We start from the raw sequence: 25,644 nt of genomic DNA, 5'->3' as shown, positions 1-25,644 counted from the left end.
GCAATTTTAAATAATTTCCTCCGTTTTTCCACATTTTCCTCTATTTTTTCGCTCCTATTAGTTTTAGCGTGATAAAATATGATAAAATATAGTGAAGGCTATAGGCTATAGCCTATAGCCTTCTTCGATAAATGGGCTATCTAACACTGAAATAATTTTTCGAATGGGACCAGTACTTCCTGAGATTAGCGCGTTCAAATAAGCCCTTTTGATTAATTTCCCCCGTTTCTTTCACACTTTCCCCTATTTCTTCGCTTCTATTAATCTTAGTGTGATAAAATATAAGCTATAGCCTTTTTTAATAAATGGGCTAACACTGAAAGAATTTTTCGAATCGGACCAGTAGTTCCTGAAATTAGCGCGTTCAAATATGCCCTTTTGAATAATTTCCCCCGTTTTTTCTACACTTTCCTCTATTTCTTCGCTCCTATTAGTCCTAGCGTGATAAAATGTAATCTATAGCCTTTCTCGACAAATGGGCTATCTAATATTGAAAGAATTTTTCAAATCGGACCAGTAGTTCCTGAGATTAGCGCGTTCAAACCAACAAACTCTTCCGCTTTATAATATTAAGTATAGATAATTTGTAACTTGCCTCCTTGGATATATCCATGACACCAGACAGAGCATGTTTTACGTCCTGTTTACCGACTGTGCTCTTGAAAAGTTGCGTCATGTCCTCAATCTTTGCGTTTGCTGCTAAGTTCTTAGCATTGTTCGTTAGATTCTTCAGCATCATCTGCAATAAAGTCAAAAATTAAAGCTTTTGTTAAACCTGAAGTTAAGAAAACCTGAAATTTTAATCTTCTCAAATAAATCTACGCACCGTCTTATCCGTCATTGGTGGCAGTACAACAGTCTTTTCGAGTATCTTCATAACGATCTTCCATAGCTCCTTCAATAGTCGCTTCAACACTGTCTTCTCGCAAGACTCCGCGTACATTGTTAATGAACCATCCTGAAATTAAGCAACAATCATCATCATCAGTATTAACATCTTTATTATAATCTTCCAAATAATCATTATGATCGTCATCCTTATTTTGATTATGTTATAATCGTCATAGTCATATACATTCAACTAACCAATATATCCATGAGTGGTCGTAACACTTCGTCAGCCTCGTGATGTGCTGGAGGCTGTTGTACGCCAGGCGCAGTGTTTCCTCCACCAACCTTCTGTAGCAGTTCTCCCAATTCCTTTACACTGGCTGTTATTCTTGTTTCCAAGCTATAAGAATGAACAATGAAGTTAGATATAAAAAAGGAGATATAGGACTATTAAATACCACCTGAGAAGTTTATTCATAGGTCGATGGCGGACCTGTATTTTTTGGGTTGGATTATTTTAAGTTAATTTTAGTCGTAATCTGTCAGCTGGGTTTGACATAACCCAACCACATTTTTAGAAATGCTGTAAATTGGCTGTCCTAAGGTAAAGTAAAGAAAAACAGGTTTGATTTACCTGTTAGCAAACATTGATGCTAGCTGGTCGAGCGTAGTGTTGAGAGTCTGCTGCAAATCGTGCAGAATATCCGCTGCGTCTCGTTCCAACTTCGCACCACCCATCGCTTCAAACATTTTCTCCAATTGCACACGAAGCTGTTGTATGTTGTTCATTAATATGCAGGCCTGAAACAAACAGTGATATTAGTTTTCTTATCATAGCCTTATACTATCGTCTTTTGAAAAGGGTCCTTGTCAACCTGTTTCTACAGTTAACATTTGTAGATCTTCGTATCATAAAATTATGGATTTGTGCTACAATTTTACTTACCAACATCTTTTTTTCCCAAAAGATATATTATTGTTTACATATTTGGTAAATAGCCTACATATTCTTTCTCTACTTTTTCTCAGCAACACCTTCTTTCTGTATCCCATTTCTGCTACATTTAATTAACTTTTCGTGTTACTTACCACTCTTTCCTCTTTCAGATGTTCCGGGAACTCCTTCTTGACGATATCAGCATACGCCACCAGCACCTTGACGATGGTCTTTGCGAACCTCTTCATGTACCGCTTCCATATCTCCGGATCGGGGCACTCGAGTTTCGACACCACGTCGAAGCACTGAGTCAGTTGCGTGAAAACGTCCACCACCGAGTTACTAAATAGCGCGTGTTCGCTCGATTTTTGGAACTGGAATTAGACAAAATGTATTTTTTTAAAATGGTGAAAACTGAAGAGTGAAGACAATATCAATGGGTTTGGTGCTTCTATTCAGATAGTATGAAGCTGCAATATTATGCGTTTAATAGTAATATAAGCTGCGTGAAGCTGGTTCTCACAGTTCTCACGAGATTTTCGCTGTGTCTGACACATCATGCAGGGCTTAAAAACGCATTGAACATTTTTAACAATGTGATCATTATTACCTCTAGTTTTTTTTATGAAATAAGGGGGCAAACGAGCAAACGGGTCACCTGATGGAAAGCAACTTCCGTCGCCCATGGACACGCGCAGCATCAGAAGAGCTGCCGGTGCGTTGCCGGCCTTTTAAGAGGGAATAGGGAATAGAGGAGGGTAGGGATGGGAAGGGAAGGGAATAAGGTAGGGGATTGGGCCTCCGGTAAACTCACTCACTCGGCGAAACACAGCGCAAGCGCTGTTTCACGCCGGTTTTCTGTGAGAACGTGGTATTACACCGGTCGAGCCGGCCCATTTGTGCCGAAGCATGGCTCTCCCGCGTCTCAGCATGTCTAAGTTTTATACATACATCGCTCCCATTAAAGAATAAATAATCGTTCCATTATTTCCCTGTCGCTGAACATTTCTCCAGTCAAAAACTATATCTGATAAACACCGTTTTGAATGATATTCAATAGTTTGTTCCACTCACCCCATCCCGCTTGTCTCTGTTGAACGCTCCATTTAGGTATTCCAGTGACACGTCATCGTTCTCGTTGAGCCACTGCATGACGAAGGGCTCGAACCAGGCGGGGTATTCGGGCACCGCGCCGCAGTACGGAGGGACGTCCTTCACGTAATTCGTGTGTAGCCATTTCACCTTGAGAGTTACGGTTATTTTTAATTCTTTAAAATAATAATTTTAACCAGTAGGTCATTTGATTTATCTCTGGTTTTGCTCTACTCAATGTTAGCTGCGATTGGTTGTATGTCAAACCAGAGATAGATTGAATATTGGGAACGGCCGTTAGGCACTTTCTTCCTTTATGAAATAATTGTGATTCGTTAATATCAGACTGTGTCGACTCTGCTTTATAAGTAGGGTTTATGAGCAAACAAGAGTATGTAATGTATGCTACTTCAGTCTCTACATTTTGAGTCCTAACATAATATAAGGCAGGAGGTACTATACCTTGAAGTGCAGGTTCATGTAGGCGGAGGACTTGCACAGGCGGTGTTGTTCGTGCTCCTCCAGCGCGTACTTCATGTCCACCGCGAACAACGACCACATCGTCGCCGCTGACAGCTGAAACAACAATGTGAACAAGTGGTTAAATCAAAGTGACTCTTAATTGCTGATAATAATATGGTGTTTGCTAGCTAAAGTACTCTTTAGAGTCTGTAGTAATGAGCGAAGCCTATCATCCAGCTGCTTGATTTAGCAAATTAATGTTTGACGATACAATAAAAAGTTCTAGCAATTGCATAGCTTTTTATGTGGGCTTCGAGCGCGGTGACCGAATCAAGAAATTCTGTAACGAAAAAATCCTAAGCCCCCCACTCCGACCAGCATAGCGCGCGTGTGCGTGCGACTAGAAATATGCGAATCATAATTGCATAAGTTGATAAAAAATGTTATGCAATACATTTACCGCGGCAGTCCCGAGTGCCATACGTATTTTTATTTTTATTTAAAAAAAATCGAAAATTGCACAACAGAAGAATTACTTTTTCGTGATACGAGGGCGGGTGTTCCTTGACACCGCTCAAGTTTTTTATATAACTAGAAATGTATATTAGCCAAACTGCGTCTATTAAGTGCTTTTATAGTAAAGTAAACCTGTTATAGGCGTAGTAATAACCCCTTAGACTTTTTATGGTGACATAATTATGGGGTGGGTCGGCAGTAAATCACAGTAATACAACTACTAACGTAAGATCTTAAAAAAATTATGCAAAAAGAACCAGTTATTATAATAAGTCATTACTCACTAGTGTTTTTTTAGTAGGTACCATAATTATGACATGGATTATTATCTTTATTTACTACCTTTATTATACAAAATTTTTAAATAGACCTTTCTCGATATTTGAACTACATCAATGTTACAGTCAAAACTTATAACTGTAATCAGTTGCTTTGCGCACTCAAAATTGGTTTTGACCGGTCAAAAACTAAATTAGTGTTTTAAAATTAAAAACTCAAACTCAAACTCAAAATTTTTTATTCAGAATAAATTTTTTCAAATATTCTCTGAACGTCGGGGCGTAAAGTAATAGACATACAAACACACACTTTCCCAATTATCAAATTTTCTAGGACAACTATAAGTACTTTATGAGAATGCACACAAACACGATATACAACAAAATTTATGTAACAGTACTTGAAAACTCCTACTGCAGGATTCCGGAACCTTTTCAAAGTTAACCCTAGTCCCTACCAAATGTGATGGTCAAGAGTTATCCCATTAGCCCTTTAGTTTTTGCGTCCATAAAGCCCTCACCTCGAAGTTAGCTTCTGCTAATTGTGTTCATTACTCATTCCTAATACCCGCGATAAATTAAACTGAGAGAAACAAAATTAGTTGAATTAACTGGGACAGGGATGTATTTTTCCGGAAATGTAGAGTTGAATTTTAAAAGGAAGTATTTTAAAGTATGTCCTACTAAATTGATTAACTTACAAAGCTATGACTGATTGGACTAATTTAAATATTATTATCATAACCGTGAAATCCTTATTATATTTTTTAAATGCGAAAGTGTTTCTCTTACTACTAAAAACTGTATTTTACAAAAGATGAAACCGACTTCAAAATTGTACGTAGTTTAGGATTAAAACTCCCTCTCAGAATTAAATCTCCAAAACTACTGAACCGATTTTGATGAAACTTGCATTAAACCCTAAGTTGAACAATATCTAGTACAACAAAAAAAGAATTACTGAAATAGGAATGATAGTTCCAGAGATATGCGAACACAAACATAAAAACATACATACATACATAATATTATATGAAAATTGGGCAGTTCTGGAAATATTACATACAAACGCGTCGAATTGATAACCTTCTTTTTTGAAGTCGGTTAATGAAGTCGGTTAAAAAGGCACAATTTTTGTGTGGGTCATTCAAGTACTTATAGCGTATCCATATCAGGGGCGTAGCTACCGCCGTATATCATGTCGTATAAATAATACGGGGTGCCCGAGCCACATGGGGACCCCAACGATCGTAAGCAAAAATAAATAAAATCCTTAGAACTATGTCGTAAAAACAAAAAAGACAACTTTAGGTACCTTAGGGCCCTAAAACAAATTGTATACGGGGCTCTAAGGCACGCTACGCTTCTGTCAATTATATAAATATAGTAAAGGGGTTAGTGTATTGTATACTAAGGACATGTAATATACTCTGATGTCATCAAGTCGTCGATTACGCCTCCCTACTCAATTAGGGAACCAGCAATATACGCTAAGCACAATCATTATCCCTCTCGCATCTAATATACATCTATTGCAATAACAATTAAACTGGAGAGGTTCGTATATTAGAATTTCGTATATCATTAATATCAGCCATCACTACATGAGATCATCTAATTAGCAAAGGCCTGTCGTCCATAATTGGATCGGTTATCGTTGAAACACGTGTATGGAGGTATATAATATGTAATACTAGGTTAGGCACAATTTCGTTTGCGTGTTTGAGTGGAAATTCGTTTATCGCACGGTAAAATACCGTCACAGAAATTGATTTTTAGGGAGATGGCTAACCTACGTTATTTGGTTACATTCAATCTTACGTATCGTTACGTAGGTTCTTTTTTTTCTAATTAAAGGACTTTATCGTAAAACGATTATGCCGTCGACGTAGTTTCTTGGCCTATGAATATCCTACGTATGAATATTTTTTTCTGATTTTGATGAGGTATATTGTGCTGTTCTTATTCTATTCCTGAGACTCAAAGTATCTCCACTGCAAGTGTCATCCAAATCACAGAGAAGTAACGGAAAGATATACAGAAAAACTTTCGCAATAAATATGGGATAGAACGCCTATTACGTTATGTTAAAATAAAAATAATCTAGTAACACTGAACCGAAAGATAAATCTTTTTCAACTTTGTTCAGGGAAACAGTGAAATACAGTAATGTCGATACACATTTCACAAAATATCATTCATCCATTTTTCTTTTAGTAACATTTACAATCCATTAGTATTTGGAAAAGAGGACCATTAGTATTCAGAATAAATATTTTTCTGAAATTCAGTCTCTAGCCTAAGGTTACGTTTCGCTTTGTACTATCAGAGAAGTTGATTCCTATGCAGATGGAGGACCTACGCAGTTTGTTCGCATTACGTCAAACCCAGTCGACAGATCACAATAATTTACATTGAATTGACATGATCCGACTAAATGACGTTGGTCTCCATATCATTTAACAGTAAAATTACGTTATTTGGTCGGGATTATGCCAAGTCAAAGTAAGATCGAGAGAAGTCAGCAGGGCCCCCGCTACCATATGTGCAATGTGTGCAATGCACACGGGCGTCCTCTAGGGGCGCCAAATCGCCATCTTTAGGGGCGCCAAAACCAAGGGCCCAAAAAATTTGCCTAAAGGGGGCGCCAAAATCCTTTTTTGCACACAAGCGCCAGTAGCCCTTACGGGGGCCTTGGAAGTCAGTGTAAGACCTATAAGCGGAGCTTGATATAACCCGAACAAATTTCGAAGGTCCGTCATCTTAAAAATAGATAATTACCTGGCCAATATTCAGCTCTTGCGGGAACTGGTTCAGAACTGGCGCGTAGCTGTTCCTATCTTCCTCTATCACGGAGACTATTAGCGCGATCAGTTTGTGCCAGAAGTCCACAGAGTCAAGCTGTGGTCCATGGTCTGAAGGATCTCGCTTCGCTTCGTTGGGATCGACCTGGGAAAAATTGAATAAATAATCTACAATAACATGTAAGTAATGCATATTGTATCATGGGTTTTAGAGTTATAAAACATCATTTAAATAAATAAAAAATAATAAAGGTTCTAAAACGTTACCCTGTAGTACACCATATGATTAGATTCTTTTTAATATTGTTCTCTGGATTTAGTCTGTGAAACTTATAAGGACGTGCCTGAGAAACTAAAACTTCAATTACCTGGAACTCCCTGTTGTATAGCTCGTAGCAGTTTTCGAATAGGAATTGATATGTAGATCTAAGGCAAGCCTTCACGCAGTCTTTGACGACGGTGCTGGCGCGCGGGGGACTGCTCAATTCTTGGACCTAAATATAAGTAGGGTTCGTAATTCAGACGGTTTGTATCTCTATGTCAAGACAGAAAAATAGTACATAAGTATAATTACAGTCTAAGTATATTCTTTTAGCTGCGATCCAGTCGACAAAACAAGTTTTCATAACGAAGACAATTAACGATCTTAAGTTTTAAACAATTCTTACCATATAAAATAATTTTTAAAGCATGAAATCTTGGCGGAAATTACGTTTCTTAAATTTTATTACTTTCTTTCCTATTTTATTTTGCTTTTTAACTTTATTTGTACCTTCATTCTAAAGAAAGTGATACTGGTGAGTAAGTCCACCGTCGACTTTAGGTCCATGAGTTTCTCCGCGCTTGAGGCTGGGAAGTTGTTTCTGTACATGGACAGATCTATCCGCAGGGAGTTGTGCAGCTGATCCAGGAGTTTCACAAACTTCTCTTTCTGTAACCGATCAATCAATCATTGTTAATGGATCTTTCGAGCTTGGAACTATTTGCATAGTATTGGTTGTCTCAGTCAGTCTTGTCTTTTATCTTGTATTTGAGTATTGATTTACTCAGCGATTAATTATTATATAAGATCAAACGAACTTCTTGAAGTGAAGTTCGATCATTATTATATGAGTCGCTTCATTCGAAGATACAGTGATTAACAATGTAGTCCTTTAACCTAACAGGCATTAATTCGCATGTTTAGAGGCTCGATTATGAGGGTAATCGAAAAAAATTTAATATCTATTCACTTTGTTACCGCCATACCGTACCGGCCGGTTTGACCTCATTCTTTTAGAGAACTGAGTTTTTTCCCTTTTGGCTGTGGGTGGGTGGGAACTTTGTATCTTCGAATGAAGCGACTCATATATTAATGATCGAACTTCACTTCAAGAAGTTCGTTTGATCTTATATTATATTTCGTCACTTCATTCTTCAGATACAGTGATTAACAATGTAGATGTTTAGAGAGTGGTAAGATACAAAGTAGGAAAAAACTGTTTATTCTTTTTAGACATAAATCAACAATAATTTGACGTACAATATTTATTATAATCAGTCTTATAATATGATGAATTAACGATCATAACACTCAATTGGTGTTATCGGTAACCTCACAAACGGACCGAGCATATGCTCCTTCATCGAGTACGGGGCGGTTGTAGAACCGCGCGAAGACGGCGGACGAGCTGGTCCAGCCGGCCGCCCTCCTGATAGTGTCGACGCGTCCTGATAGGTCGGTTTCCGTTAGCTCCCGAAGTCTTAATGATGTCGGTTATCAGTATTCTTATACCTGAATCTGTCGTACGGATATTAGATATTTTAATCGATGCCAAAGTCTGAACACGATGGGAGGTACAAATAGCTAACAGAGATGTTAATTTTTTAGTTATTTGGACTAAGCTTAAATCACTATGTGGGAATCACGAGGATACATAGTCGAGAACAATTTTCGGGTCCCACGTAGAATTGTATTTTGCCGCCGTTTAATCCTTTCGTCGGAACCGACATTATTCCCTAGGAGTAACGATAGGGCAGACCGATGATTATTGAGAGTGCCGTACGATGCATCTTTGTTAAAAATATCGACGAGAAACTTTATAACCGCAGGAAAAACTAATAACAAGACATGAAGATCTTGGATAATTTTCCTCAAACGTTTTAAAATGAGACTAAAGGGAGGGAAAGCGTAAAAGAAGGAGGGGTGCCAACTTATTGTAAAAGCGTCGACTGAAAACGCATCCGGGTCCGGTTTCCAGGAGACGAATTGAGAACATTTGGCATTGGTGCGAGACGCGAACAGATCCATTTGCGGTTGACCCAGAGTTTGAACTATCTTCTGGAAGGCCTCCTCGGATAGTTCCCACTCTGTGTCCATATTTAGCCTCCGGGATTCTTGATCTGCTTCGACGTTTTTGCTCGTGCTAATGTAGGATGCGAACAAAAATATCTGTCGCATCTCACACCACTGCCAAATTTCTTTTGCTAAATTGTTTAGATGAGGAAACTGTGTTCCGCCCATTCGGTTGATATAGAATATGGCCGTCGTATTATCAATTCTTAGAAGAATTGAGCAGTTGAAACAAGCGCTAGCGAAAAATTTTAGACCTAAGAAAACGGCTAACAGTTCTTAATAATTTATGTGATGAGTTAATTCATCTGCTTTCCATCCACCGTAGGCTCGTTTACCATCACATAAAGCGCCCCAACCATTTCGAGATGCATCGGTAAAAATTTCTAATTTATAGGAGGTATCTAATCTTAATAAATTTTTCGTAGACAAAATGTTTTGTTTCCACCAAAGTAAATCTGGTAATATAATATTCGTTAAGTTATTTTTTACGTCAAAGTCTTTATATTTTTGCAAAGCTAAAAAATAGTATTCTAGGGTTTTTGTATAAAGCATATTTAACCGCTGGGCAAGCGGCGACGAGGGTCCCGATAAATTGTGAAAGTTATCGTATAGAACATCTGGGTAATAAAATAAACTTATTTACTAACTGCAAAATTTTGTTACGTTTATCGACTGGTAAACTTAATGACATATCTATTGTATTGAAATTAAAACCTTAGAACTGACAGACCTGGCGGGGCTCGAGATTACTTTTATCTTTATTGATAACGAACCCCAGACACTGCAATAAACTTATAGTTTTCTGAACATTTGTTTTACATTCCGTATATGTTTGTTCTATACATAATATAATACACCGACGTATAGCCTAGATTACGTAAATAATTCATAACTTCTTTCATTAATTTTGTGAAGACCCTAGGCGCGATACATAATCCATACGGCATGACATTAAAATTCGTAAAAAATACCGTCAAAATGAAAACGTAAATATATACGGTGTGATTTAATAATAGGAACTAAAAAATAAGCCTCCTTTAGATCGATGTTAGCCATAAAACCAGATCTAGGTACTAGCCTGGCTGCTGTTCTATGATCTTAAAATGAACTTTTAAGATTTAAAATAAATCTTTTATCCCCATTAGGTTTGGGGGCTAAAAATATAGTAGAACAGTATTCGTTACGAAGTTTTTTGGCAAGGTGAAATTGCGCCTAGGTCTAGAAGTTTGTGTATGGATTCTAACATGAGTGATCGCTCATTAATTGACAAATTAATTATTATTTAAAGGAACTGAAAATTGCTTAACATCTTTAGAAAAAGGTATAGAGAAACCTTTTGCGACCCAATTAAGTATTTCGCAATTATCTGTTATTTTACGCCAACAGTTAATAAAATGTTGGATTTGTCCAGCGTGTACCTCTATTGCTGCGCCGTTGCACGCGGCTGTTTGTTCTGAGCAGGTTTCTGGTGAGCTGGAACGGAAACTTGTGATCGGCGGCTCACTGGAGTCCCTCTCGTCCTCTGCCCTCCCCTCCCCCCCCCCCCCCCCCTGGTCGACGGGAAACGAGGAGGGCCGGCCCAGTTTCCCGGCTGGTGGGAGCGGCTCGTCGAAGGCTGGTAAACGTAGGACGTAGACGTAGACTGGGAAGGCGTCGCCTTGGGGTTTGGCGGAGGCTTCTTTATCTGTAAGCCTTGTTTTTCTATAGTCTTAGAGGCTTTGATTTTTTCGGGAAGTTGATTTCCGAATAATAACTCGTCGTGTTCGACGTCTTGCATTAAGCTTAGGAAGTACCTGTTTAGTCCGGGTGTGATAAATTTTTCCGAGAATCCGTCTTGAGAAAGTGTAAGTCGCACAATATGCGGCAACTGTCGCTCTAAAACTTTATGGCTGAGATTCTATCGCTGCCTTCGTCTAACAGGAGCTCTAAGCCCTTATTGAGTGCCACAATACCTTGTCCTAGTTGTTTCTGTACCGCTTCTACTTTTTTGTCTCGAATGCGGATACCTTCAGAAACTGCCGCCAAAATTTCTGAGTTTAGTTTAGGCGGCTGTAACAGCGCACAATTCTCGGGAATCAAATACTCTGAGGAGTTTTTCTTTTTTATCCTTATTTAGGCCTTTCTTCAGTATTGGCAACCAAAGACATGATAGCTTATCATGTATTTTCAGCCCGAGTTTAGGAGCTTCCTCGGTAGATTCGCCTAGGGCGGTCAGAATATCTGGATCCAGTTGTAAGGTGGCCGGTTCTTAAACCAGTTGTTAAACTTTGGTCGGTACCTTCAATCGCGTCTTGAATATTTTGGTCAAGAGGTGCGGGTTGTAACAAAACGGCCTCAGGCTCATCAATCTCATTTTTGTCTAAAAATATTAGACAAATAAATTATTGTAATAATCGTTAAAGTTATGATGCTTAAAATAGCATTATAATATTTCATAAAAAATAACCATGTGGGTTCTCACATTTTTATTATATTATGTTATCTACGTATTTTACAAATTACATAGCCAGTGTAAGGATACACGATCCTTCTCTTGGCGTGAAAATTTCATTTTATCATAATAGTAACAATATTAACACTCGGTTAACCTCACGGGCTAAAATAAGCTTTCGTGACGACACACGGTCGACCTCCAAGCTAAGTTTTGACCACTTTTGAATGTACAGTAGTACCACCGCATAAAGATTGTAATGATAAAATCGAAATACTGACCTGATTGTTCCGAATCCTCCGACATAATTATTCTTTTGTAACTTTTGTTACATTTTTCTCGAGTTTTCGAAGCTTACGCTTGTAGCGACGTATCTTATCTTCATTGCTTCTTTTCGGCATGACGATATTATTAAATAAACCACTATTGAAAATACATGCGATTGCTGCCACGCTCGGAAAAAGAAAGAGGTCAAACCGGCCGGTACGGTATGGCGGTAAGCAAAGTGAATAGATTTTTTTTTTTCGATTACCCTCATAATCGAGTCTCTAAACATGCGAATTAATGCCTGTTAGGTTAAAGGACTACATTGTTAATCACTGTATCTGAAGAATTAAGCGACGAAATATAATTCGACAACTACAAAGAGACATTCATTTACATTTATATTTTTGTGTGTTGCTTTTCACATACCCTTATGACTGATCAACGCTTTGTATACAGTACCTATAGCTCGTTATACATTGTTTTGTCCTCGTCTAATGCGTTAGTGTGTTAGTAGTAAGGAAGGTATAATCGCTTTAAATGTATCTCTAGAAAATATTTAGATTCTTATGAAAGTGACTTTACTGACCCCGAAATTAGAAGCAGCAAATCTGTCGGAAGCCGATACAGCGGATGATGCGGTAGTGTGTGCGTAGTACGCGTTGATGTTAGCCAGGAGAGTGGACATGACGGCGGGTACACCAGCACAAAGATACTTCGTTGAGAGGCAGTGAAAGTGACTGAAAGAGATTATCGTATTATTATCTCAACAAATAGAAATCTGCAAGAAATCTACAATGAGTTACAATTGAAGTTTATTCAACTTTTTGAGATAGATATTAATGGTGAGGTCTATAAAGTTGACTTGGAGTCTACAGCTTCTAGATTCTAGACTATGGATCTAGTTGAAATATTCTGCTATTTCTAAGATTTCCTTTTTTACTGAGGCTTTGGTTCCGACAAATATGATAAAGCGAAAAGCAATAATTACAATGTTATTTTTTTGCATGAACGTAGGACCATGATCGTAAAAAACAAAACCATATTTGATTTACACTAGTGCAAAACAGCAATGTTTTAACAGACAAAGTAGTAATTTGAGATTGGTCATCAAGTAGAAAGTCAGTAGTGTTATCTTACAGCAATACATTACACTCAATCGAACGTTCGTGTGAGGTCAGGCTGAATCAATGGATATAGCGTGTTTGCACTGTGTTTGACTTTTAAAGTTAGCAATGGAATATTGTCGTAACAGTGTATTTAAAATCACACTCCAATAATACTAGCTATTTGACCGAGCTTTGCTCAGTATTCGATAAAACACGAATAAAATGACATTTTCTAAAAATGATTCCTAGCTAGATCGATTTATCGCCCCCGAAATCCCCTATATACTAAATTTCATGAAAATCGTTGGAGCCGATTCCGAGATCCCAATTATATAATATATACATATATACAAGAATTTCTCGTTTAAAGATATAAGATTATATGGCGAAATTTGTTACATTAACGATTCTTTTTTAGACAAAAATGGTATGGTAGTAGACTAGGCCTTAGATATTTAATCCTAAAAGTACTGTGTTCTCGTGGAATACTATTGGAGTAGGAGGTCGGAGCTGCTAGCAAACGTTAGTTTCATTAAAATAGTACATTTCTACCTTTTATAATAACTATTTATTAAGACGCCCGCAACTCCGTTGCGCCAAAATTCTTTTGTCGCGTGGGAACAGTACATTTTTTCAGGATAAAAAGTATCTCCATGCCAAATTTCAACAAAATCGGTTCAGCGGTTTGAGCGTGAAGGTAACAGACAGACAAGACACACTTTCGCATTTATAATATTATAAGTATACTAGCTGTCCCGGTGAACTTCATGTCACTTTAAAACCTTCCCTGGACTTCAAGGATTATTTTAAGACTAAAATTAGCAGAATCGGTTCAGCCTTTATCGAGCTTTATGCGTTACTAACACAATTGGAAATCTATTTTTATATAATATATAGAAGATAAGTATGGATATGGATAACATATTATTATTTATTGTGTATGTTACAAACATAAACTTTCGCCTTTTTATTATTGCCATGATTTAGGGACCAAACTGAGACGTACTCGTATGAAAAGGTACTTACAACATAACATGAACATAAATTAACATCTACTTTACCACTACTATATGAAATAAATGATGATTGTTTGATGGAAGTGGTACTTACGTCATAGCCTGGTATATGGCCTCGATGCCGTATCTCATGGCGAACTCATCTACTATTTCTTCAGGGTTCTCATTGAAGTAGATCTTCCAGGCGTCGTCTCCTCTCGCAGCAGGCAGAGTGACGGCACCACCGTTCTCTTCGCACAAGTAGTGGAAGAGGTTCTCGTGCAAGCAGGTGTACTGAGGACAAGAGTGACTTTGAATATAGATTATAGAGCCTTGAAAGGTAACTTCAGGGTTAACCATCAAAAAGGTATAATTAAGGCTGTGTTCGCAGTATAATATAGCGAGCTTATACACCTCACAGTAAACACGATATCATTATATACGTAGCTTAGGGCTCCTACACAAAACTGCGAATTCGCATTGCGATGCGATGGCAATGTCATTTTTAGTATGAGTTTTGTCGCAAAATGCAAATAATTTATTTGCGATGCGATGTGAATTCGTTGTTTTGTGAGTGTGGGAGTTTGTGAGAGTCAAATTAAATCAAATCAAAATAGTTTTTATTCAGAGTAATTTTTTTACACAAATTTTCCGAACGTCGTTACTAAGGTACCTACGAGTACCACCGGTAGTGATGTGTGGGTGCCCTTTTAGTGATACAGTGTACAGACTAAAGTGCTTGAACTAGTGAATCCAATTACTGGAGCTGTTGACAAACAGTTTGCTAATTCATAAAGCAACTGTAAAAAATGATCACACTAAATAGTCAAAAGAAAGAAACATAAATCGCCATAATAATTTCATAATAATAATAATTAATATCTAACTTAACACGTAATTAAAATGTTTTAAAATGGTTATGATTTACGTGCCAATAAAACCTTAGCTTGGAAGCTTTTAATTAGTGTGTCCATGATTATATTTTTTCATATTAATCGTAGTGAAATTGCTGAATTATAACAATATGAATATTGAAATATTTACAATACGCATTCGAGGCCGAATTTTAGTACACGCTGAACAAACAATTGAAATAATTAAGTCCGTTTTCCTAATGAATGGCCCTTTGTGTAAGAATACTGCTTGTATTGGCGATAAAATAATATAAATAATACCACGCATTTTTGTATGCTGGCTAGACAACAAAGAAGACTTATTTACCTGTTTATAGAGTGCTATAATATTATTATACTCTGCTGACTACTACATAACAGCTGAGTCAAGTTTAAGCAATTAGTCAGTCACTTATTGATTTCATCTAATTGTCTGACTGAATTTTAAGAGGCGCAGATAAGTATAAGTCAGTGTTCATAACATAGTCATATTTTCACAACCAAATACATTAAACTTACAACTAAGACATAAAAAGCTTTTGACCGTCTTTTTGTTAAACTACTTAATAATTATGTCTGAAGTCTGAACTTATAAAAATGGTTGATTTAATATTTTAGTGATTAAAATCCTTCAAAACATTTTATATTTCTTACAACACGAAAGAAGAAACTAGGATCCCAAGTATCGTTCAAAGAAGCTGATTGCGTCGCGCGTCTAATCAAAAATACTTCGTTAGCACAACTTTCGTTCGTTAGGGACGCTGCTAACTGTTCTAACATAATAATTCAATTATTATGGATGAGTTAGGCCACATTTATATCATAAGATAAGACGTACCTAGATATAATAACTAGATAATAATAATAATAGCTCCCACACCGGTTTCGGTGACGGTGGCCGGTTTCATTGAAACCAGGCCAGCTACGCAGGAGTAATTTTATAGTGCCCAAGTGTGTGCGCAGTACACAAGAGCACTCTCTATTCCTTTACTCTCATAACCCAGTGGGACGGAAGACCGACACGACTGGCGAGAGATCAGGCGCAGGACCAACTTTTTACATGCCCATCCGACGCATGGATCATCTTACTTGTCAGACAATCAGGTGATCAGCCTGCATTGTCCTAACCAAACTTGGAAATAACATGTTTCCAACGCGGGAATCGAACCCACGACCTCCGAGTCAAGAGCCGCGCTCTATACCACTAGACCACGGAGGCGTTAACTAGATAATAATATAGTAAGGGCCTGTTTCACCGCTTCCTGATAAGGCTATCCACCACTTAATTTGATAGATGGGGTATGGAAAATCTGTCAAATAACCCTATCGGGCACCTTATCAGAAAGCGGTGAAATAGGCCATAAATATATAATAATAGATAAAATAACTCCAACTAAGCCTTTAGGTAAAGACATTCGATATACGACGAAGTAAGCAAAAACTGAAATGGTCTTACCACAAAAGATTTAAACATCTATTGAACAGTTGTTTTGACACCATTTTGTACTGAATTTTTTTCTAATCAACTGTTCAACATGTGTTTAAATCTTTTGTAAGACCGTAAAGGTTTAACTTATCACATTGTCAAGTGACAAGGCGCTTGCGTTATCTTCATGTCGAATTCCATACATTGTCGATTTCACACTTCGCTAACGAAATTATCCACAGCTTGACTAAAGGCCCTACAAACTTATCGATTGGATAAATTCCAACAGACGGTAGAGAACAACGTTATCGAATTTTCCACGAATGAAAAATAAAATTGAATAATTCAATTTGTTACTTTTTTAATATCCCATCGAATATTCAATAAAGTTTCGTAACAAATCACAATACGTGTGGGAAATCATAGCGTTGACCCAAAATAAATTGGGTTTCGTTCCAACCGGAGTTTTAAAGTTAATTAATAGCGGAATTTGTTCAATTGGAAGTTATTACGAAATAGGTCAAGAGCAGTTTGACTGGCGAACAATAATAACTTTGTACTCCACGGTAATGTTGTAACCTGAACTGTGAATCAATTTTATTAAAACCTTCAAAAACATTACCAGAAAGTACCTATATTTTTATGATATAAGGGGGCAAACGAGCAAACGGGTCACCCGAAGAAAAGCAACTTCCGTCGCCCATGGACACCCGCAGCATCAGAAGAGCTGCAGGTGTGTTGCCGGCCTTTTAAGAGGGAATAGGGTAATAGGGGAGGGTAGGGAAGGGAATAGGGTAGGGGATTGGGCCTCCGGTAAACACAGCGTAAGCGCCGTTTCACGCCGATTTTCTGTGAGAACGTGGTATTTCTCCGGTCGAGCCGGCCCATTCGTGCCGAAGCATGGCTCTCCCATGTCTAAAACTACATGTACTATCTAGAAGTTGATTTATAGGCAGATGGCGGACCTACGTAATTTGGTCGTGTTACGTCAAACCCGGCCGAATGATAACGAATAACTTTGAATTGACAATCTGATTTAACGAAGGAGCTGCCTATGAATCAGTTTCTTCGATGGTACAAAATACATGTCAGCACCATTCTGTCTACTCTGTCAGCACTATCACAAATTACAAAAATGTAGGGTATTTTATTTGAACATTGTTTCATTGTGAATGGTCGCCGTAGCGACGCCCCTCCGACGTTTTAAATAAAAAAAAAGTGATATTATGCCATATTTATTATTACTAGCTGTTTGACCGAGCTTCGCTTGGTGTTCGATAAAACACGAATAAAATTACAATTTCTAAAAATGATTCCTAGCTAGATCGATTAATCGCCCCGAAACTTCCTAAATATACTAAATTTCATGAAAATTGTTGGAGCCGATTCCGAGATTCCAATTTTATATATATATATATATATATATATATATATATATATATATATATATATATATATATATATATATATATATATATATATATATATATATATATATATATATATATATACAAGAATTGCTTGTTTAAAGATATAAGATTCGTAGCGCCGCATTGATTGTAGAACGTGGTATTTTGATGGAAAGACATACCTGTCCATCCTTTCGTTAAAACTTAAAACACCGCTAATGGAGTAAATTACACTTATTAGAGCTATCACCGTTTTGTATTGTCTAGACGTGCTTCGCAGCAACTATGTGGCATACTATGTCTTATACTGTTGCGAAAATACAAGTTACTGCAACGCACTGGACGAGTGTTGCCTTACCATAAGCTGTGTTATAATTAAAACAGCACAACAATAACAAAACCAAAGAAAATGTCTTTGTTTTACTTCCTTTTTTTCGTTTTGACGTTACATCCAATTATTTGAACGTTTGTTGCCGGCATAGATTGTACAAATATTTTCCTGGATTTGTTTGTTTTTTGTTATTTACGACCGATTGAAGCTGACGCAATGCGTATCGACGAATGAATGCGACAAAGTTGATGAAAAGCGACAAGTTTTGGGTTCGTGACTGGCGAACGTTAAAGATTGCTTCATAACATCGACTGAGACTTCAAAAGGCACTTCGACAGGATATTTATCGTAATAATAGCTCACACATCGATTTCCGTGTCACTGGCTGATTTCAATATTTCATAAACCTCCGAGTAAACTACGTTCTAAAGTACAGTGTTTTTTAACATGTGAGTCGCGACCCCCTGGGGGGGTTAAATAAGGTTGAAAACACTTTTCGAAACCACTGGATCACGGAGGTTTCCGGAAGATATTTGTGTATCTTTTCTATGATGTGGGTAAGCTATTTATCTTGAAGTAAAATGAAAATGGTTTTTCGAATATAAGATCATTAAAAAAGTAAATGATTAAAAAATTAACAGTCGATTCGTTGCATGTTATGTTTACACAACATCTTATTTTGTCATGAGTCAGATTTGCTTTGTTTTTTAATGCAAATAAAGGGGTATGAAGATTTTTATATGGAGCCTGGCCGACCTACTGTCCGTTCGCCATTGTGTTTTTCTGCGTTCACGAATATTTTTTTAAAATTTTGTAGCTCATGTCTTCGAAATATGACACTTTACGTGGTTTTGTCCAAGATTATTTTTTGTTTGTATTGATGTTAATTATCCATTTTTGAAAAAAATATTCGTGTACGCGAAAAAACACAATAGCGGACAGTAGGTCAGCTAAAATCTTCATACCCCATTAAAATGTTGACATGGTTTCAAATACTAAGGTTTGTGTAAGGCAATACAGTGATTCCCTTATTCTTGTAATCCTGTGGGACATTTGAGTGGCAGCAGTGGGATACCAGGTGTATAGGTGGGACATAATTCTCGTCCCAGAATGACATAAGTCGTGTCTACCCAAGTATGAAGGTACAGTTACACACACAGGATTTTGGCACTATTTTATAGTTTACTAAACGTTATCCGTAGCTTTTTTGCACCGGTTTTAATGTCATTTTTCGGTGGTCAAAACAAACCTAACTCCTTTCTCAAGACTCAAGGTATTGCCATACTAAATATCATCAAATTCAGTTTACGGCCGTTCCCAATATTTGATCTATCTCTGGTTTTGCTTACTAGAGATAGGAATAACTCACATTAGACATTAGAGACATATATTTTATGTCAATTATGAGCTATTCCTATCTCTAGTAGGGCAAAACCAGAGATACATCAAATATTGGGAACGGCCGTTAGTGTATAGAACTAACAGATAGACAGACGTGAACACTTTGGCATTAATAAAAGTAGATTAAATCTAATTGCAAAATTTGCGAATTGCGATATCAATGAAAATGTCAGACTATTCTGCTCTCGACTGTACATCTAGCATATTATACCAAAGGAAAGCCTTTAGAAGGAAGTTCCGAACACAAAACTCGGAAATGCTCTTTGGCAAGAACACTACATTGCGACAAATGTTTATTCGAGAATTTGAGCACAATTTTCAGAACTTGGTTTAAAACTTAAAGGGCGATTCTTAAGGCGCTGTGGTTGTTGCAACTACGTAAAATGGGTTTTTTAAAACACGTTTTTAGTAAAGGAAATGTCATTATTTAAGTATAAAATAAGTACCGTTTTAAAATTGAGAAAATTTCCTATACGCAAAGGTATATCAGTACACAATTTGAAAAATTCTGCTCGATAGAAAAAAATCTCAAAGATGACTGTTATAACGCTGTTTTTCACAATTAAATCATTTTATGGTTAAATTACACACTTTCTAGAAAAAACAAAAAATGTAGTATATGTGTCGTAACCTAACGTAAACGATTTGATATAGGTATTTGATTTGTATAATACTAAAAACAAAAGGTTTTTACACCGATTTTCTATTATCAAGGCACGCGGCGAGCGCGTAACAGCCAAGTTGTACAAGGCGCGCTGATATGAATGTTATTTTAATGTCCTAATCGATATTCGTATTGACAGACATCGACCTGCTTATTTTAGGGACTACTGGGCCTTAAGTTGTAAAAAGTGGCGTAGATTTTACCAAGAGATATAGGTCTACCAGAATCTCATGGCAAAGGATGGGAGTTTTAAAAAGAATATCCTTAATCATTGGATATTTTTTTACATTTGCATGTATCACACACAGAATCAGCCGCTATAAGAAAAAAAAAGTATCAAACGTTTTGCTCCAATTTCCTTAGTATTGAACATTGGTAGCGTCAATTTCTTTTTTCCATTTCTTTGCTTTCAGATTCTGGTAGACCTATAGTTAAAAGGTAAATATTACTAACTGGAAATCACTTATTAGCTCTAATTACAGATAGAAATAAAACTGACTATATTTTCTACTTCTGACGAATCATTCGGTGGTTTTAAATATTATTTTAGCTCTAAATCACATCACACACACACACGCACATCACACGCACACACGAAGCAACAGCAACAGCTAGTCGCTAATACAATTTGATGATAGAAAGAGCCCAGTAAAATGTTATTATTTTTATTTACTAATACCTACTACACTTACTAGAAGTACATCGGTCATATTTTAACTTATTAAAATTGTAACTTAAACCTATAATACCTTAAATATGTTACATATTGTTGTTTTTTTAACCTAAAGTTACCTGCGGGTAACATTATATTTACCTGTGCTTTAACAGCCACAATGATGCCACAACAAGAGGCTGGCTAATTAAAACAAACTTGAAAATAAACAGCGCGGCGGAGTACGCTTGACCCAGCAGCACCGTTACGGCTAGACAACGATTAACATTGCAAATACCGAGTGGTTATATATAGCACTAACGAGCAGGGAAATCGCCTGATACACTAGCTTTATAGTAAAAAAAAAAACTAATAAGAATACAAGGTCTGCACAGCTTTGTCTAGCATATTGGCGTTAAGAGTCATAATATGACAACATCATAATATTGTTTTCCTAAAAAATCGAACCCATGATCTCCACTCAGTCCACTCAGTAATAATATGATGATCACGTTACTAAAAAATTTGAATAATATTACAAGGTCTACTTAGCTTTGTCTAGCATAATATTATTAAATCGGAAACGTATGACGTCATATTTTATCCCAAAATTCGAACACTTGACAGCTCCTTTACCGTTAGACAACGATTAACATTGCAAATACCGAGCGGTTACATTATAGTACAAACGAGCTGGAAAATCGCGTGTTATACTAGGCCCTTAATAAAAAATATTTAAACAGCGAATACACGTCATATTGGAAACGTCACAATATGACGTCATATATATTTTCTCAAAAACTCGAACCCACGGCTGCACCGTCATTGCTAGACGACGATAATAATCTCCTATATATATATATATATAAAACTCAAAGGTGACTGACTGATTGACATAGTGATCTATCAACGCACAGCCCAAACCACTGGACGGATCGGGCTGAAATTTGGCATGCAGGTAGATGTCATCACGTAGGCATCCGCTAAGAAAGGATTTTGATAAATTCCAACCCCAAGGGGTTCAAATAGGGGATGAAAGTTTGTATATAATAATACTTCTTAACGCGAGCGAAGCCGCGGGCAAAAGCTCGTCTTCTATATAATATTAAACTCAAAGTTGACTGACTGATATGGTGATCTATCAACGCACAGCCCAAACCACTGGACCGATCGGGCTGAAATTTGGCATGCAGGTAGATATTATGACGTAGGCATCCGCTAAGAAAGGATTTTGATCAATTCCATCTCCAAGGGGTTAAAATAGGGGATGAAAGTTTGTATATAATAATACTTCTTAACGCGAGCGAAGCCGCGGGCAAAAGCTCGTATAATATAGAGTAGTTTCATTATTATAGTACCAACGAGCAGACAAATTGCCTGATATGATAGCCACTGACCAAAAAAACTACACAGTGAATAACTCTACAAATAGAGCTTGTCTTAGTTCAACATAATGGAAACGTTACATATTTTCTCAAAAATTTAGACCCACGGCAGCACCGTTAGGGTCGATTCAGACCCCAACGCGACGCGTAGATATGCATTTCTAAATAAGTATGGATTTGACAGATTCGCAAGACGTCTGACGCAATTGAAATCTGTCAAATCCATACAAATTTAGAAATGCATCTACGCGTCGCGTTGCTATCTGAATCAACCCTTAACGGTAGACAACGATTAACATTGCGAATCTTGAGCGGTTCCATTATAGTACCAACGAGCTGGCAAATCGCCTGGTACACTAGCTTTATAGTAAAATAAAAACTGATAAGAATACAAGGTCTGCATAGCTTTGTCTAGCATATTGGCGTTAGGCGTCATATGCCAACATCATAATATTGTTTTCTCTATGTTTTCCTAAAAAAATATACATGGGAGAGCCATGCTTCGGCACGAATGGGTCGGCTCGACCGGAGAAATACCACGTTCTCACAGAAAACCGGCGTGAAACAGCACTAGCGCTGTGTTTCGCCGAGTGAGTGAGTTTACCGGAAGCCCAATCCCCTACCCTATTCCATTCCTACCCTCCCCTATTACCCTATTCCCTCTTAAAAGGCCGGCAACGCACCTGCAGCTCTTCTGATGCTGCGAGTGTCCATGGGCGACGGAAGTTGCTTTCCATCAGGTGACCCGTTTGCTCGTTTGCTTCCTTATTTCATAAAAAAAAAACGAACCCTCCACTCAGGCCAAGTTCCCTCTAAGTAACTGTACCACTGGGACGGATATGCGCAAGGGTAGACATTTCAGTACTTGATATTTTTCATAGTATCTCCGCGATCGTGGTGCGAATTATTCAATACGACAAAGTAATATTCAATTTGGAGATCTGTTTTATCTTGTACGTGTTCAAGTTTTATTATGTTTATGGGAGTTTTGGGAGAATAATATGGAAATCGGAAGGATAATGTGTATTAACAAACTTCGGGAAGCCCAGAAGTTTCTTATCTTATTAAACTTTTACTTTATTACTAGCTGTTGTTCGGGAAAGGTTTTCTCAAAGTTTACAATTTGCAATAATGTTACTGGCTAATTCTATTCATTTGTTTAGTAGTTATTTCACGGTAGGTCTATTTAAAACATGGTTTAACTTAGTAAACTCTCAGATCGATACTTCCATATTAATATTATAAATTCGAAAGTGTGTCTGTCTGTCTGTTACTTTTTCACGCTTAAACAACTAAACTGATTTTAATAAAATTTCATATGCAAATACTTTGAGTTCCCGAAAGGACATAGGACAGCTTTTATCCCGGAATTTTTTTACCGGAGGCCCAATCCCCTATCCTATTCCCTTTCCTACCCTCCCCTATTCCCCTCCCTTCCCATCCCTACCCTGCCCTATTACCCTATTCCCTCTTAAAAGGCCGGCAACGCACCTGCAGCTCTTCTGATGCTGCGAGTGTCCATGGGCGACGGAAGTTGATTTCCATCAGGTGACCCGTTTTTCTCGTTTGCCCCTTATTTAATTTAAAAAAATGTACGGTTCCGGCGCAACTGCACTATTGTATATTGGCCGCAGTCTCTCTCTATTGTATCCAAAATTGTCATTTATTTGATGAAACTCTAATAATAACAAATTACACATCCAAATAATAAGCAAAAAGGTTTAATAAAACCTTTTTAAAGTAACACACACAAAGGTCCAAAAAACAATATCAAAGAGTTCGCATTATACAAAGAAAACATTCCACTAATTTATTCGTACGTTCTAAGCCTAAGTAATTAGAGCTTTTCCATTAATTTATTCAAGCAATTTCCAACGAAATTTTCTTTTCCCTTAATTGTAATGGAAAGCGATAATTCTGCGGCCATGTGAAAAACCTGTTATTTCCACATCTCCATCGGAAAATACTTTGTTGAACGTTTTATTTTGGGGAGCATTTTGTTTCCGTTTTGTGTTTCAAAAAGATCTTTTGTGGTAAATTGCCTTTAGAGAAAAGGTAATTGTAATAAAAAGCTTTTAAAAGTTAAATTCGAAAAAATACAACCTTGTTTTGTTTTAAAGCTAACAATTTTTAGACATAAAACCAATAAAGTCATACAGACAAGTGACAACACAATTTAAACAACTCATAAATTATTGAGCCATTTAGTACCTACTCAGAATCCATTAATAAAACTTAATAGACGCTTTGTAATAATAAGCCTTAATATCTTAATTAATAACAATGTTCTGCCGATCTATTAATTGGATGGACCGTTATAAATCAAGAGGAGATGAATTTTCCCTCTTCCGGAGGGAAATGAGGAATTTATGACCACGAGAGGGATCAAGACTTGGGAGGGACGATCACAGATTGCGATCACGTATCGCAATGATCGATTCCGATTACCGTAATGTACCTCGCAAATTATACTCATTTACTTAGGTAAATTTAGTATTTTGCGTGTGACATTAATGTCACACGCAAAATATTAAACATTTTTCCAACACCGTTTACGGTATGTACTATACTCTATATTTATTTATTTATTAAACACTTCATGCAAATATTTACATTGGCGGGCTTAATGACTATAGCTTGACCGCTGTAAAGTCGACCCTCGTAGCATACTCGTAGCATACTAAATGTGGCATTCTCTACCAGCCAACCTTAGGGTGATAATGAGAATGCTGAATAGGCGCATTCTAAAATAATATTAGTTAAAATATGATGTAATAAATAGTTTTATAAATATTAATGTTTGATAACTTTTATTATAAAAACATACACATTGACGACCTCTGTGGCTCAGTGGTGAGCGCGTTGGTAGCTCAAGCCGGGGGTCGCGGGTTCGAATCCCGCCGACGGAACAAAAAGTTTTCAATGTTCCCGGGTCTGGATGTATATTAAATATGTGTATGATATAATAAAAATCTTAAATATATGTATAGTATAAAAAAAAGTATTAAATATATTTCCGTTGTCTGGTACCTGTAACACAAGTCCTTTAGGTACTTAGCACGGGGCCAGACTGACGTGGTGTGAAGCGTCCATAGATTATTATTATTATTTACATCTATACTCTCTATACTCTTTTTATAGTCTTACTGGCCCTCATATTATTGACCGTCTAGGGTTGATATTGAACATCGCGCGCCTTCAATCTAATTGACAAATAAATTACTGTACTGTATATTGATTAGTCTTCTCGACCAGCTTCTTCTTTAAGGTCTTTTTGTATTAATGTGCCTTTGCTATTTTTGGTCTTATTTTTTGTGATATATTATGGGAAACCTGTTATTGGCTTTATTGTATTTAAAACGCTCTTTGTAAATTTATATGTATATAATATAAGCTGTTGGTTTTCACAATTAAAAAAAAAACTATTCA

The 25,644-nt window shown here is 37.0% G+C and overlaps 1 protein-coding gene across 6 annotated transcripts in view; it reads right to left on the bottom strand.

Annotated features, from left to right (window-relative positions):
• LOC121734367 (protein unc-13 homolog A) overlaps positions 1-25,644 on the bottom strand; it is a 63,422-nt gene that overhangs the window by 4,106 nt on the left and 33,672 nt on the right. For all 6 annotated transcript variants that reach the window (XM_042124925.1, XM_042124926.1, XM_042124928.1 and 3 more), the window contains 12 exons: positions 14,170-14,348; positions 12,540-12,690; positions 7,693-7,851; positions 7,289-7,414; positions 6,898-7,065; positions 3,323-3,436; positions 2,843-3,010; positions 1,921-2,142; positions 1,466-1,632; positions 1,087-1,231; positions 827-958; positions 596-739 (listed from right to left, as the gene is read on the bottom strand). In XM_042124925.1, coding sequence (XP_041980859.1) covers positions 596-739; positions 827-958; positions 1,087-1,231; positions 1,466-1,632; positions 1,921-2,142; positions 2,843-3,010; positions 3,323-3,436; positions 6,898-7,065; positions 7,289-7,414; positions 7,693-7,851; positions 12,540-12,690; positions 14,170-14,348 — 1,875 coding nt within the window. The remainder of the gene's footprint in view (positions 1-595; positions 740-826; positions 959-1,086; positions 1,232-1,465; positions 1,633-1,920; positions 2,143-2,842; positions 3,011-3,322; positions 3,437-6,897; positions 7,066-7,288; positions 7,415-7,692; positions 7,852-12,539; positions 12,691-14,169; positions 14,349-25,644) is intronic.

The sequence above is a fragment of the Aricia agestis genome, chromosome 15 (assembly GCF_905147365.1).
Source record: "Aricia agestis chromosome 15, ilAriAges1.1, whole genome shotgun sequence".
In the NCBI taxonomy this organism is placed as follows: domain Eukaryota; kingdom Metazoa; phylum Arthropoda; class Insecta; order Lepidoptera; family Lycaenidae; genus Aricia; species Aricia agestis.
The sequence above is the reverse complement of the archived record's forward strand: the minus strand, read 5'-3'. Positions and strand labels throughout refer to the sequence as shown.